General features: G+C 35.3%; 1 protein-coding gene across 3 annotated transcripts; it reads right to left on the reverse strand.

The window, feature by feature from the left end:
* Positions 1 to 1,252: 1,252 nt before the first annotated feature.
* LOC106173524 (uncharacterized) lies at positions 1,253 to 16,291 on the reverse strand. Of its 3 annotated transcripts, none has more exons than XM_087009374.1 (24): positions 15,921 to 16,291; positions 14,829 to 14,869; positions 14,454 to 14,575; positions 13,949 to 14,125; positions 12,198 to 12,267; positions 11,790 to 11,899; positions 11,447 to 11,537; positions 10,940 to 11,176; positions 10,700 to 10,776; positions 10,246 to 10,357; positions 9,700 to 9,813; positions 9,219 to 9,338; positions 8,527 to 8,724; positions 7,362 to 8,160; positions 7,046 to 7,111; positions 6,415 to 6,527; positions 5,921 to 6,079; positions 5,642 to 5,734; positions 5,212 to 5,421; positions 4,765 to 4,972; positions 4,296 to 4,496; positions 3,560 to 3,628; positions 3,216 to 3,323; positions 1,253 to 2,917 (listed from the first exon to the last, which is right to left on the reverse strand). In XM_087009374.1, exons 1-24 carry the CDS (start codon positions 16,066 to 16,068, stop codon positions 2,814 to 2,816), a joined length of 3,747 nt encoding a protein of 1,248 aa, XP_086865500.1. In that variant the 5' UTR covers positions 16,069 to 16,291; the 3' UTR covers positions 1,253 to 2,813. The 3 variants fall into 3 exon arrangements, with proteins under 3 accessions (XP_086865500.1, XP_086865501.1, XP_086865499.1); XM_087009375.1 differs by having other exon boundaries at positions 4,296 to 4,493; positions 4,762 to 4,972; XM_087009373.1 differs by having other exon boundaries at positions 4,296 to 4,526; positions 4,762 to 4,972.
* Between the last annotated feature and the right edge of the window lie 21 nt (positions 16,292 to 16,312).

Below are 16,312 nucleotides of genomic sequence, written 5' to 3' on the forward strand. Positions count from 1 at the left end.
GATCTACACATTTTGAGAGCTATGTTGTTGACAAGAAGTGAAAAGATTCAATACCCTTCTCCAGCGTGATTGGCAGCAAACCTTGGGATCTAAATGGATTTATTTGTTACAGCGGTTTCCATTCTTTATGTATTTACTCCATATTATGAGAGTCAAATCTGTACAATTTTTGAAGAAAATTATTTTAAGCTGTTACACGGTCAGAAGTGTAAGCACTATATAGTACATGGGTTCTGGTCACTGATGACAGGTAACTGCTACTCTTGTATTTGATCCACCTGCTCTTTTGAGTTATATGCACTATGTGCAGCTATGTTATGTAAGTAATACATACCTAGGGATGTTATGTGACCGTGGCGATATGCTGATCACTGAAGCCTGTCCATTTAGCCAAGCTTCAGTGAAGATCAAGGGCAACCCCAGCTGCTACCCAGAAATATCTTGCTTCACTCGACATTTCTGCGTAGCATCTCTCAGAAAACTCCAGTAAATTCAAAAATGTTTACGACAACCCACTTAGTTGGGGGTGATTTTTTTTTCCGGAGAACGGACGAAAATCGGTGCAGGTGCAGGATGTCATCCATAAAAACATAAAAGAGTGGCCTTGGCAAAAATTGGCCAAATTGGTCAGACATTACATAAGGATTTGGCGGGAGATGACCAGTGCACGTGGAAGAGTTTATTCCATATAACATCTCTAGAGCGTGATATAGGGTCACTTTATTCGGTTTAAGGGGTGTTTTAGGGTGAAATGACTATATTTATATTAGTTCTCAGTATGTATGTCAAATAATACACTGTCCCCCTCTCGCGATATATGCCATGAACACCTCGAGTGTCAGCGAGAGGTGTTATGGCATATATTGCACAAGTGACATTGTATTATCTCACACGTAATTATAACAAAGTGTGGATTCTTCCTGAGGGTTTGTCTGGAGATGTGCCTCTAAAGCATCACTTTGAATACTGTCGCTTTTCATAGGGGTATCTCAATTTTTGTGGTAAGTTAAGACACATGGTAGTTTTTTATTATTTGTTTTTAATAACTATTGGTTTGAAAATACTTTTTTGCATTAAAAAGGAAATATCACTGCACATACTTCTATAAGATGTTAAGCCAAAGTGTCATTGTTATGAAAAAAAAACTTATATTTTAATAAATGGAATAACATTTTATTTGATATACCTTACAGATAATGAAGTACAAATTATATCTTTATGATTGTAAACGTTTTGAGCACTGATAATTATCTTTGGTTATCAGCTTCAAATTCCAAAGTACTAAGTGAAACTAAAAGTGAAAATGAAAAGCTTGAACCTACAGAGACTATTTCAAATATCATAGCAGCTTATTCTTTTCTCCCCCTCTCTCTAGATCTGATACACAGATCATGGAAGTACAGTTGTCATTCCATGTACAGATATTTATAACAACTTCAATAACCTCAATATGGAATAGGTGTACCTTAGTATGTTTTGACATCTTAAACTTTTCAGCAGGTCTTGACCTTTTCAACACTGCTGGAAAAAGCACACACTTGCACCCCCTGAGAATATCAACAAAGTTATAACTGAGATTCACACCTTATGTTTATATATTAACCACATTAATTCAGGCATCTTCATAAATTAACATATATTTTCTTTCCTATAACACAGTATTAGTTATTTGGAAAAGACTGACCACTGTGTTACAAGACTGTTTTCTCATTGGGTGACCATCAATAAACATTTTGAAAACGAATAACTTGTGTTTGTCGCTTACTATCGGAGAGAAATATTATATACTATAACATGAAAAAAATGTTATAAATACAATGCTTTTTAAAGCATGGCATTTATATTAAAATACATGGAAGTAGTAAAATGGTTTAAATTCCAGAAGACGCATGATGGCATTTTACCAATATAAATGCATAACTTCAGTAATGTAAACCTAGCTATAATACAAACTACTGCTATAATCTATTATATACCTACAACAAAATGTGAGTAAACGATACATAAATTAGGCAGACACTTGGTGAACATTTACATACAAAAATAATATGAATACTTAACCAATGATTAAAATGACAAACTCCTTTCTGACGTGTGAAAACTGACATAAATACATAACACTTTTACATACCAAACAAGTGACGCTGTCACTTTTGTAGTAATAATATTGTATCAATGGGGAAAACAATGCTGATAAAAAATCACTCATTTTCATATATATATCTACATAAATATAAAACTGCACTTTGTACATTTTCTTATGCTGTGACATTTAAAATCACTACATAAAACGCTGCCTCTGGGACATGCAAGGCCATCTTTTTCTAATTTACACATACACTGCTACACCATTTTATGTATACACACATTATACCCATTCCTACAGACCACATCTGGCTCCGTTTACAAATACTATCAGACATACTGTAATTAACTAAGGTATCGGTAATTTATAGAATAAAATAACAAGAACATTTTAGTCTTTTGATTTTTTGCATGAGCAAATAATACAAAGATGATCATGTTAAGAACGCAGGCACCTATTGGTTTGTCTTTGATAAAAATGTTGTATAAGAGATGCTAACCTAATAAATAAGGATTTTATTAACATCAAAATACTGATCTAGGAGGGAGTATTTATAGGTTTTATTGCTATCTGAAAACAATATAAAGGGTCTATTTTAGGCAGGGGATCTAAAACCCTGACACTGGTCATGTGAGGACATATTTGGAACTAGTATTTTTTTTTTTCTATTTTATCCCAGTGACCAGTTCTGTTTTTTGTAACATAGACAAAACTCAGTTTTGTAATATCACGTTTGTGATGAACGCTTCATCATCTTTGGGTGCAAGGAGCGTTCACTCTCTTTGACTCTCTTCAAGCGGGTTCCCTGGTCTTTGATTAACTCAGCCATCTCTGGAATGATAACTTTTTAAATTAGAAACCACTCAAAAATACAAATAAACACTGTCAAACTTTGAATGAATAAAATACTTAAGATCATGTTCAAATTTGTGTTAGGAAAAAATTTTCAAAGCTTTTTAACAATGACAATCTTGAAGACAGCCTGAAAGATCCAGAAAAAAAATCAATAAAAAATTAATGCATGTACTTCAGAATGCATAATGACAAAAAACGCTGCTGCTTGTAATGAAAAGAAAAACAAAACAAAACAAAACAAAAAAAAAACAGTTGCCAGCATTTTAAACTATACCTTTATTCTCCTGCTGCAGGTGCCCTCCCATCTGTGTGAGTCTTTCTATCTTGTCCTCCAGTCTCTTGCACAGCTCCTGGGCATCACTGTTTACACGGCCAGGAGCACCTGAGTGAAAATATTCTATTTTATTTAGTTACTAATGTCATGTCACTAGATCTCCCCAGCATACTTGGTTAATTAGAAAAATAAAATACCACAAATTAAACATTTGTTTTTAAATTACTTGACAAAAGATGTTGCACTGACAGCACAAATAAAACTGTCCAACTTCCATGATTTGCTTTCGACAGAAATGTTTGCAAATCTGTTGGAAGCACAACCAATAAAATATACTCATTTACCTTTAGGTCCCTGAGGTCGCAGCACAGGCTCACTGTAGGTGTCACTGGCCCACTCTGTCATGTGGCTACCTGGAGGTCCCAAATATCATGCTTTACTAATTTCTGTTTACAATAATTTGAGATAATTCATGATTTCAACAACAATGCAAAATAAAAAATTTCATCCTTTCAAATTGTGACGTGACTGACATCACACAGAATTTTGAAAATGGATTAATATATCACACCAAATATTGTTAGGAAGTATTCATAAATACAGTGTGCATATAAGGAAATTGGAACAAAATTGATCTTAACTTGACTATCAGTTAGGGCCCCTTTACACTGGACGGCGTCCTTTCTGCGTCCAGCAGTACGGCCCCATTTGAGAGTTAAAAAATTATAATACTTTACGTGCCGACAACTGGCCGATCATTGAGCATTCATTCTGATACAGAATCAATGCTCGTGTCTCCTTATTTAGACCACATTGATGCCAAATATCATGGTCGCAGAAAGGACGCAGAAAGGACGCCATCCAGTGTAAAGGGGGTATTACAGAATATCACTACAAAGGCTATGATATGAAAAAAAGGCCAAAATACAGAAATATCAAAATTGTTCCATTCATTACATCTATTCCTTACAATATCTATCTATCTATCTATCTATCTATCTATATCATTTTTTTTCAGATAAGATGATCTTCAATTTTTAGTTAGTCCATAATGTTGTCTTTTATGTTAATCTTCCTGACCTGTAGTAGAGCTGACAGCTGTACCAGTCTGCCTGGACTCCCTGCCTGACCGCATCGTCTGACCGTACAAGGTGTGACTGGACTGAGGTCGTGGGGGGCGCTGGTTTTCAATAGTGTCCCTGTCTGATGTCAGTGTCTGCACAGAGGACGGACGGCTGGATTGTGAGCGCTGTCGGTGCTGATTGCCATTGCGTACAACTGGTTTTAGTGAAGAGGAATGCACAGGAATACCTAAGTGATAAGATGATGGTTCAAAGGTGATAAGGGCCTAAAGTATAATCAAGACAAAAGTGAGTAGTAGTGCATGAAAGAGTGACAATGTTGTATTTTTATGTCTATATTTTAAGTTTAAAAAAAAAAAACACAGACATCAATTTCTAAATCATCTGAAAAGTGTTAATGTAAAATGCCCATTTCATACACTCATATTTCATATAACTTCAGTAAAATGATTTTACAGCTTTACCAGTATGTGAGTCTGTAGAGTTACTGGACTGTTCATATGGCCTTCGTCCATTTGTCTGCCTGTCCCCTGTGGAGTTTGGAGGTGGGAGGGCAGCTGGCTGCTGCTGGGGCTGTTGTTGGGCATTCATTATCAGTGACTTCATCTCAGTGAGCAACGTCCTGAGTTCATCCCCTGCTACATTGTTCAAGGCTGCCGCTGACTCCGTTTTTTCCTGGAATCAAAGCAAATTTTAAGCTATTGCTGCAAGTTTGTTCCCTAAGGCATGAAATACTATGAAAATGTAAGAAAAAAATATGATAACCTTTTTTATATATATTTCTCCTCAGGATAGGACTGAAATCCAAATTTCTGGAAACCTAACGTTCGAGACTAGAATAGCATTTCTGAATAAACTGATATTCATCTCATTTGCAAATATTGTGCCCGTAAATAGCAAGTGTAACATTCTACCTGTCCTGGTTTATGCAGCACAGGCAGCTCATCCAAAGATCCTGTTGACACTCTTCCTAGTCCCTGTGTCACTACTGAGCCTGTTCCCTGTGATCCAGCTGTTGTCTGCCTCTCAGATTTGGGGTTTACAGAAGTAGATACAGTGGGGGTCCCAGTGTATACAACATGAGTGGAATGTCTTGATGGTGGCTGTGCTAACCTTTCCAAAGCCTACAATAACATAAACCAAAAATGTTACCGACAGTTCACAAAAAGTAAAATGTGGAAAAATGAGAAATTCAAAAAATAATAATATAATGGCAGCTGAAACTGGTAAGTTGATATAGATTTCATCACACTTGCGCGTGCGCCAAGCGTGCGCGCACACACACACACACACACACACACACACACACACAATAAGGTATCACAGTTTCTTCATACCCATTACCTTAATATCCAGCTGGTGCCTGAGTTTCATGCTGGCCATTTCCTGTTCCATGGTCTCCAGTTTGGCCACTGCCTCTGCATGCTTCACTGCAGCCTGTAAAAAAAATACAGCAAGTCTTTAGAAAATAACACATTTCAAAATCTAAATGCTCAAGAAATCAACTGAAAATGCTGTAGGCAAGCTTATTTTATCAACGAGGATAGAAAACATCATTTCAAGTTTATAATGTTACTTGGTGAAAAAGATCACTCCCAGAAAAAAAAAAAACATAGAGCATACTTTTTCCAATGCTGTCTCTAATCTGTCACATTTTGATTTAAGATCTTCATTTTTCTTGGCATATCCCTCCAGTTGGTCTGCTAGCTTCTCATTCTGTGTGGAGGAGTTGTTCAGGGAAGATGAAAGTTTCTTTCTCTCCTGCTTGAGGGCTTGTTTATCCTGTGAATCGAGTTTAAATTTCAACATTAAATTCAAGTTTGAAACTTACACGAAAATAATGCAATAATAATTTAGATCTTAACTAAGAATTCTGAGCATTGCCTCATGTCATGTATGAATGCAAACTGGGAGCTTACTGAGAGAGATAACAGGAAATTCTTTTCAAATTCTTTTTAAAATATCAAGAGGCATCACTCAGGCTAAAACTGAATCACTTCCAATCTATATCTTCTGAGCAAACCTTAACTTGTCATCAATCCTTTTAAAGTTTTGTAAATTAATCTAACTTTGTAATTTTTTTTTTTTTTTTTTTTGCTAAAGGGGCCCTCACGAACCTTCAAGGCAGCATCTAAACATTCCTCCAACCAGTGCACTTTACTCCTCAGGGAGTCTATCTCTCCTCTCTTGGCTGTCACTTCTTTTTGCATCTTGTCTGCATACTTCACAGCTGAAACACATGACATATTTATAATTTAAAATAGAACTGCGCATTAGATTAAATTAGATTAGAATGTGGAGAAATTGTAATTATATAAAAAAGTAGGCAAAGAGATTCTTTGAACAAAGTGTTTTGTCTTTGGAAAATGGTATTTGTTTAGTATTTAGTCACTGTAGGGATGTAGAAACAGGGTAAAATGAGAAATTTAAAAGTCCTACAAGTTTAAAGATAATTTTGGATTAGGATATGCTTTGGTTAATAAGGAATTGTTGTTAAAATTTCCAGGAAAAATCTTTTTTACCTAGATACACATTGTTATTACATAATGCGGAAAAGTAGCTACTACACATCAAAGCTACCGGCATTTCACTAATATTGATATTAATTTTGGTTTCATCAAGATTACATCACGAAAGACCCTAGAACACAGGAGAAATTCCTAGATGAGAGTACTTAACATTAATGACTAAGTAATTATAAAGGTTAACTGATATGATTAGAAAAGTTAAAATAAACACAATTTTTACCTTTACCATCCACTGCCTCCTTTGTCTTTATAGCTTTCTGTGCTATCCTGTACTCTTGCTGCAAAGCTATAGAAAATATCAAACTATTTGTAAAAATCATAAAATTAAATGTGTCAAAAGGCATATTCAATGTGGTAGTTTTTAACTTGAAATGAACATTTTCCTAACAAGGCATGGAGTGTAATAATAAAAGAATTTTTATTTCTTTACTTTTTTATAAAAAAGCATGAAAAATGCACAGACACCTAATGTCGAGGCACAGTGAAATGCCTTATTATCCATAACTGAGAATAGAACAAACTACTCTGACACATACCAACATATTTTTGAGTTAATCTGTCTAGCTCCCCCTCCAGCTGTTTCTTCTGTTCTTCCTTCTGTTTTTGGATCTCATCTCTTTCTTCAGATAATGTTGCTACCTCATATCTGCTATCTTTAAGCTCCTGATACAAACCATCTTTCTCTTTGATAATAGCATCTATATCTTGTCTTTTTATCTGCAGCTCTTCTATGAGCTTGTTTTTATCAAGTTCAATATCTTTAAGTCTTTTCTCACGTATTTTAAGTTTTCTTGTGATGTTGCTTTTGGCAAGTTTAAGTTCTTCCAGTTCAATTGTTCTTTCCTCTATTGATTTCAAAAGCCTTTCTCTCTCCAACTTGAGTTCATCATTGGATTTAGAGTTCAACTCAATGGCATGGGACATGTCAGTGCTCTGCCTCTGTAATGCAGTAAAATTTCTCTCCTTTTCATCAAGCCTAGTAGATAACTGTTCATTTTCAGCCTGCAATGTCTTTAGTTCCTGATTTCTCTCTTCAAGAAGTCCAAAATAATAATCTCTTTCCTGGGTTAATCTCTGACAATCATTTATTCTGTCTTCCATTAATGCACCTAGGTTAGTCTTTTCAGCTTCCATGGTCTCGATTTTGACTCGTGCATCCTGGGATTTTTCAGTCAGTTCTGTGACCTGTTTTTTGAGATTTCCATTCTCTGTCTGAAGTGTCTCAATCTCATAGGTCATTCTAGTACTCTTCTCTGTCAGTGTTTGAAGCTGTATGGTTAGTGTTGTTATCTGTTCTGCAGATTTTAATTTTTCATCTTTCTCTATTGAAGCAACCTGAAGAGAAATGTTATTATACAGTAACATTTTCAATTTAACACAAGCAACAAAGACAGGCACTTCTGTTGAAATTTGTTAAAAAGAGTAAAGTACTTTATATTTAAAAGAATAATATAAGTGATAGCAATTTAAGCAAGAGTTTTCACATGCAAACTTTTCTAAAAATAATAATATTTCTTTTTAAGCTAGAAACTTTAATTTTTCATCATCAATTACATGATTATATACACACAGGAGCAAAAACCAAGTCAGAATGTGTAATTTCTTAGCATGAGTATTTTTCCCCTTTTTGTTCAATAGCCTGTCTCTCTCTTTTTATGCAGAAATATATTAAAAAATGAAAAAAAGGAAACAAAAACCTACCCTGTCCTTGAGAGTAAGCTCACACTCTGCTTTCACAGAGTCCATCAGCATCTCCAGTCTCTCAATTTCCTTGTCTTTCTCATGAAGTCTGCTCTCCATCTCGATCTGTTTCTTGTTGGCCTCGTCCTCTCTCTGCCACAGTTTCTTCATCTGCTCTCGGTCTGTGTCCAGTTCATCTGATAACTTCTCCACCTGGAGCTGGAGGCAAATGCAGTTTGATAAAGTTATGACAAGCTTCAAGACACTTTGATCTATAGTATCTAATCTCTTGATGATGAGTCTCCAATTAAAAAAATATATTGGACTGAAGGATAAATCCTCCAGTGCAATGGACATGCCACATATGTTTACAGTCATACCATTTCTTAAAGCATACTTTCAATATAGTGTAGTCAAATGTAATCCAAGCAGTTAAGGGTCCTGTAAGTCCCACCTTCAACTTTATATCAAGTATGTGCACTCTTTTCTGTGTCACCAACAAAACCAACTTAATATTTTCATTGAGTATATTCACCAATGTCACCATCAAATCTCATCATTTTAAATGTTGCATTAAGTGCACCCTGAATCAAAAACCAATTTACACCTTTCATCATTACATTAGTGCACCTCCCCATCCACACACACACACAAACACACTGTCACTATCACACCTCCCCCACTACTCAGAGTAAACCACTGTGTAAACATGCCTGGTAGTCCTCAATCCTTGTCTCCATGGCAGCAGCAGTCTGGACAGCCTCCTGTTTCTCACTCCTCATCACATTCAGTTCCTTCTGTACCTGGTCCACAGCCAGCTCCAGGGCCTCTCTCTGTAGAATATGATACAGAAAACATCTTACTCAGAGAAGTACCACATATGTTAACCCAGTCTGCAACATCAACATTGGTCCTATGCCAAATACATGGTTGAGAAAGCCATATAGTGAAGAAGTCTGAAAATATGGGGCAGGGTCCACGGGGCACCTGCATTAATCACAAAAATGAATTATTGGCTCCCAAATAGTCGGAAATCCACAGGTGGTGGGAAAAAACTTGTAAGTGCAAATGCCAGTAAAATACCAGTAAAGGGTGGTTCAGGTCAGCAGAATTTTTTTGTAAAATTTTCTAAATATAGAAATATTTTTGATGCTAACACAGACAATTTGCCAGCGCAGAATGGTTATTTTTCACCTTTTCTGTCCATCCTTTCTTTGCCACATCCTGGTCTTCTTTTAGACTGGTGATCTTATTTTCCAGCTCTCTGATGTGGTCATCCTTCATCTGAGCTTGTTTGTCCAGCTGCTCTCTGGAATATGGGAACAATTTGCTTGCAGTCACAATAATTTTGTACAATTACTTTACTAATAAAATGTTTAAATGCTTTTCAATGAAAAATTAACATTGGAAACAAAACATCAAAATCAGATAGAAGTGCAATTAAATATTTCTGAAACTTAATCTTTTTATGTAAATGATTTATAGATTTTTATGTAAATTATTTATGCTAAATAAAATGAAAACCAAAAAGTATTTTTACAGTCTAAATAAAACTGTGCCAAAAAAAAGCCATGATACTGTCATCTATACGTGTCAATCCCAACTTTTAAAAGCTGCAAATTTACATTGACTGTATATAACAAGGCTTAACAACCTGTTCAGATATAAGTGTCCATGTTTAACCTTTGAACACAGGTGTGTGTGTGTGTGTGTGTGTGTGTGTGTGCAGATGTGTACTCATTGCATCAAAGTAATCTGTGACTGAAGATTGGCTGCCTGCTCTCTAGCATTGGCTGCCCTGTCTGCAGCAGCTTGCAACTGCCGTTCATGTTCTTCTGTCAGCTGACTTAACCTGAATAATAATAAATATTGTGGTCAAACCAAGAACTGCCCTTTTCTCCTGAGCTCATTCCTAAAAAGATTTCTACATAATTAAATCAAAACAAATTTCAATCCTCTTATCAGACTGACATGTTGTCTGTTTGCCATTTTGAATATTTGATAATCATCTCATTTACAAAAATCTGAATGAGGCATATTTAAAACAGCCTGAATTTAAGAGCAATGCACATAAGTTTTTTTTTTCCAAATTTCCATTCATTACGACTGCTAGTCTGAGTTCGATAAGTACACAATTACAGAAAACGAAGAAGCTAAATATAACTTAGAGAACAGTCATATAATTTTCTCTAACCTTTGCTGGTGCTCTACAATCAATTTATCTTGTGTTCTTCTGGAAGATTTTTGTAACTCTTCTAGGTCATTTTCAAGCTGAAACAAAAATTAAAAAACATTTTTAAAAAGCTGAAATATTTTCATATTGTGCGTAGGCCTTCGATCTATCCAACTTTGCAAGGACTTTCACTGAATGCAATAATACTGAATGAACAGATTAACACGCTGTTTATACTGGTTTAAATACAAATCAACACACCTGTTTCATTTTCCCAGCCTTGGTCTCCAGGTCACTCTCCATCTCCTGCACACACCGCTCCAGTGTGTGTACCACCATTGTGCTGCTCTGCTTGTCGATGGGCTCAGAATCGTAAAAAGACTTGCCACGCTTCTTCTCCACCGATGCTATCACCGCCCTGATCTGGTTCAGGGAGGTGTCAGCCACATAAAGATTCTGGCTGAGTTTGTCTGTCTTGGAGCCTGTTTCCTGAAGAGTCTAGAAGAAAAGAACCACAGTTTGAATTATGATGAAACATGTACTTTTTCAGCAATAAAATAAATGTGCATTGCACTGGATTTTGCATTTTTTCAAATTAAGTCCCCTGGATAAGGGTTACATTTTGCAGCCAAATAATCTGACTTAACAGAAAGACACTGCCTTAATTTATCCCATTTGGAAAAACACACAGTCTTGGAAGCCCATGACATCTTTCCAAGACTTGTACCTTGCTTAACTTCTTAATTCAGCATAAATGTACATTCTGACCTTTTCTTGCACACTGTAAGCTTCCTGCAACTGACGTAATGTTGCCTGAAGTTTTCTGATCAGATTCTCTTGACTTTCAGCTTCCCTTTGTCTTAAAAGAAAGGAAAAAGAAAAACATCACAATATTAGTTAGAAAGTGGATAAGGTCAATTTTACATTTATATTTCTATTTGTTGGCACTAACTTTTCAAACATCCATTTAAACAAATGTGAAAACAGCATATTAATTCTGGGCTAACAGTTGTATTTTTGCATATCTACATGGTAATCTATGGTAAAAGAAAGTTATAACTCAAACCACAGCACACAGCTTATAAACTAGGTTGTGGATCATGAATCTTACCTTAGGTCCATTATAGAGTCTCTGTTCACCACTGTCTCTTGTAGTTTTGACTTAAGTTCTTCTATATGTGCTCGGAACTGTTTTCGCTGCTCCTCGCTCACTTCTTTGGCCTGAATTAAAATACAACTTACAAGTCATTGCTGACTACAAAAAAATTACCTTGAAAGTTGCACAGTTGTTGATAAATGTTTTCAGCACTCAAAAATAACACATAATAATGTAAGTGAGGCAAGCTCATTTTGCCAACACTATTGCCTACAAAATTTGTAAATTATATTCAAAAAGGTTTTTTTTTGTTATAAGATCTGAAAATTGATACTCATGTTCAAAAAGACAGCTTGGTGTCATTTTGTGATGAGTAAAAGTCACAGTGATTTCAAGACAATTAAACATGTTTATATCAGTTACCTCTTCCAATCTTTTTCTGAGACTAGCAACATGTTCCTGGGATTCTTTTAATGCTTTTTCCATGTGAGGCCTGCAATCAGAAAAGAGACCAACACATAACAGAAGGATAATGATTACTTTTTTTGCCAAAAAGATAGACTATATATTATTAGTTACTCATGCCTTCTAACAGTCAGTTCTCTCTCTCTCTCTCTCTTTTCTCTCTCTCTCTCTCTAACATCTTTCAACTTAGATACATTTTAAATAATCCTCAGTTACGGTAATTCTCCAATCTATACGAACGCCGCAATAATTACGAACGAAACATTTTTTCTCTGAATCTGAATTTTTTGTCTCCGTTCTGTACGAACGATCGCTAAACTCACCTTGGGCACAATTTAAATTTTCCGAACGCAAGAAAGTGTGCCCAATTGAAACTCGCCCCATGATTCGTCAAAGCGAGTTTTCAGACCACCGTTCCAAACAAAGGAACTGCCACTTGACAGGAGAGATTGTTATCATGTATTTGTGCTGTTTTTGAATGAGACGATAGAAGGACTTAACCTGCCCGCCGGCAGCTGCAGGCCAGTTTTAAAACCCTATTGTTATTTAGAAATTATTGAAAGCATCAGTACACATAAATTACTTACTGTTTATTATCATTTCTTAACTTCTGCCGGCCGACTGGATCATCAACATCCACCATCGGTGTTTCACCGATAACTGGTTTCCAGTAAAATCTACGCACAACAGAAGAGTATGAGAAATCCATAGTCAATGATCGAGTTTTTCTTTGTTTTTGGTAGTCATTAGGAAATTCAAATTTTTAAGAGGAGTTCTGTCTTGTATTGTATTTATTTTTCTAATTTGAGTTGTGATAAAGTTCATGCTTTTTTTTTTGTTTGTTTGTTTGTTTGTTTTTCCTTGTTAAAGACCTTGTATCATGAACAACTATTAGGTAAACCTTACTGATATTGGTGATTGTGAAAAATAAAGGTGCCGTATGACTTTATACAAATTTGCCTGCAGTTTTCTGTATTTTTTCTAATTAAGTTTACATTAATTGCGTGCAAATTAATATGCTGTAAAAGACTTTCATAAATAGACGTGAATTGAGCTGATGTTATTTTTTATATCAAGTATAATCTCTATTAACGTCAGTGATATCTACTGTGAGGAGTTTCAAGTATTTTGTTTTGGCGGAAGAAATTTATGTAGGCCGGGGGGGGGGGGGGGGTGACATTATTAATATTGCAAATTTTCTATATGTGAAATCATATTAAAAGTAAACACGCATTAAATAAAATATGCAACTGGATACGCAAATATTCTTGTCTGTTTTTGACAGAAGTTGGGAAAAACGATGTTGTCCTGTCTTGGTAAAACATAACAGGGAAAAACGATGTTGTCTTGTCTTGAAATGTACCTCTTTAGTATGAAGAAATTGTTTCTTAACTTGAATTCCCGACTTTTGTTTAGTTTGTTTTAATTCATTGCAATATAGCAAGAATAATTTGTTTGTGCTAAAAGCTGATCACAGTGATTTAATCTGAAAGTAATGCTTACACTTAGCAATGTAGGTAAGTGGAGATAACTTCCGGTACAGACGTATTCCATTCGTTTTTCAATGGATACGAACGCGTGGCAATTTTTAGCAGACTGAATTTCAAGTCTTACGAACAAAATGATTATCTTCCAAAAATAATTAATTTAAATCGTTCGTATAGATTGGAGAATTACCGTAGTAACAGTGGCTGAAAACGACAACTCACTGTGGCAATGTGTCCAAGGACTTCCTGGTGGTACTAGGGCCAGCAGATGAAGACCTGAGTGGAGAGGTAAGTATACTTGGACTCAGAGGTAAGGAGGAGGGGAGGGGCACACCTGTATCTTGGAACAACTTTTTCTGGATCTGGTCCATCTCTTTCTTTTGACTTTCAAGCTGCATCCTAAGATGCAATGTTTTTAATAATTATGATTTGTAATTTGCCACCCAACTGACATTCGAACAGAGAAAAATTATAATAATGATGATAAAAGTAATAAGACCACCTATAAAAATAAAGATATCTGCAAGTTTTTTTATTCCATTTTTAATTCACTATTATTATTTTCTAGTTTATTATTTTATTTTGTTTGTTTGTTATGCAAGTAAATCATATATATTAATACATCTTTTTGAGCAAGAAAAGTAGCTGTTTCTAGGCAAGTGAGTTAAGAAAGACCTTACTGTTAACCCATGCTTAAGCATTCTAGATAGAGAAATATTGGTCTCACCTGAGATCTGTTATACTTCTCTGGTCTGTGGTAATATCTGTTACAGTAGCTAGTGAAGGAGGCTGGTAACTACTGCTGGGTTCATAGTAATGTGTCACAGAGGGGGCAGCACCTGTCGACAGCTGTAAAACACACAGTGGATGAGCTCATATCTCCCTAATATCAATTTGACTGAGACTTGTGCCCCAACCCCCCCAAGACAAAGATTTTGTTGTTGATTTTTAAAGCTGAAAAACTTTATACAAAGTGGCCTTGGATTTCAAGTGTTTCCTGGACAACTTTTTTTTTGTCAAAACTTGTGGCCCATTCCCAGTTCTTCTAGTTACTTCATAAGGTTATTTATGGAATGAAAGATTGAAATGAGTAAACACTTACCTGACTTATTCCTCCATTCATTGTGTATTTAGATGGAGATCCTAAAGATAATGCAAAATTTTAATTGTATAATTATTGTAACCTTTTGTAGAAGCACATGGAATATGCATGACAATTTTGGACTTTCTATATAAAGGTAAAAAATGAAAGATAATACTATTAAAAACAAGATTTAATTCAAAATGATATTTTAAGCAATTTTAGAATAACTTCTAATAATAAATGCAAAATTTGAAAAAAATTACTGATCACTTTTTCCATGCTGTGCCCGAAGGCTTTACCAGTAAGCTACTGGAAATGTATACAATGTCATGTGAGATATCAAGTCATAAAAAAAGGCTATACGGCAGTTGCTTTTAAACTGCACAATTTAGGAGGCATGCCTCATTCTCAAGTTAATTCAATTATTTGCTTTAACCCCAAGTATATGACAAACAAAGCCTTGAGTCAACAAGGCCAGGAATGAATGTTTATACAATGGCCTGCGATTCAAATACAGTAGCAGAGAAAATTATCTGGGTGACTGGCAATGGTTGAGCAGAAAAGTTGAGCAGAAAAGAATGTATTCAGGAATGGATCATTAATTTTTATGAAACAAACTAATTTATGGCAGTCATCAGTAGGTCACAAGGTAAAATATACTTTAGGTATAGAATTCTAGTACATAATATAAAATTACAGTTGTTAGCTTTTATTTTATCTAATTAATTTATTATTTTTTTTATTATTATCATTTTTTTTTTTTTTTGAAAATTCAATTAAAAACCAGATCATACCAAATTGTTCAGTGAATTACTGTTGAAATATGATCACTGCAATTGACATTTGGGGTATCTGGGCCATTTCTTTGATATGGTATCCATCAAATATTATAATGGGGAGGGGCCAAATGAGTGAGCAGTTAAAATGAACAGAAATTGCTTTTGATATTGCTCGAAAATACTTTAGAAGCCCATGCTTGGTGTCAGCATAATATCTCAAGCCAAAAATGGAAACATGAATCAACAAATTCTTATAGCAGACAAATGGCAAAATTAGTTACTATTTAATCATAACGTCATGACAGTCTAATATAGCGTGCTAAAGTGTTACCTGGATCACTTCCACGGCGTAATCTTTCACCTTCCATCTCCAACTGCCGTATCTGATCAAGGAAATCTGCACTGCTTGGTCCTCGTGAGCGTGATAGTCGACTGCGCGAGGGACTAGTCACCAGCGACGTATTCAAACTTGACGCCATTTTTCAGTAGCTCGAATCAGTTCCCTGAAGTTGTAAAAAAAATAAACGTTTTCTCAGTTATGCATCTTCAGACTGGTCTAATTCTCACTGAACTGCAGCAATATTGCATTCTTGACTCTATCTTATCTTTGATTTAAGAATGTCAGTATGGTTCGTGCAAAGATCTCATTGTAAACAGTTTGTTTTTCTTCACAACGAATACATGTGAAGCGGAAGTATTTTGCGGACATGCGCAAATTCAAAC

The sequence above is a fragment of the Lingula anatina genome, chromosome 3, assembly GCF_051362555.1.
Source record: "Lingula anatina isolate TDL-2025a chromosome 3, LinAna3.0, whole genome shotgun sequence".
Classification (NCBI taxonomy): domain Eukaryota; kingdom Metazoa; phylum Brachiopoda; class Lingulata; order Lingulida; family Lingulidae; genus Lingula; species Lingula anatina.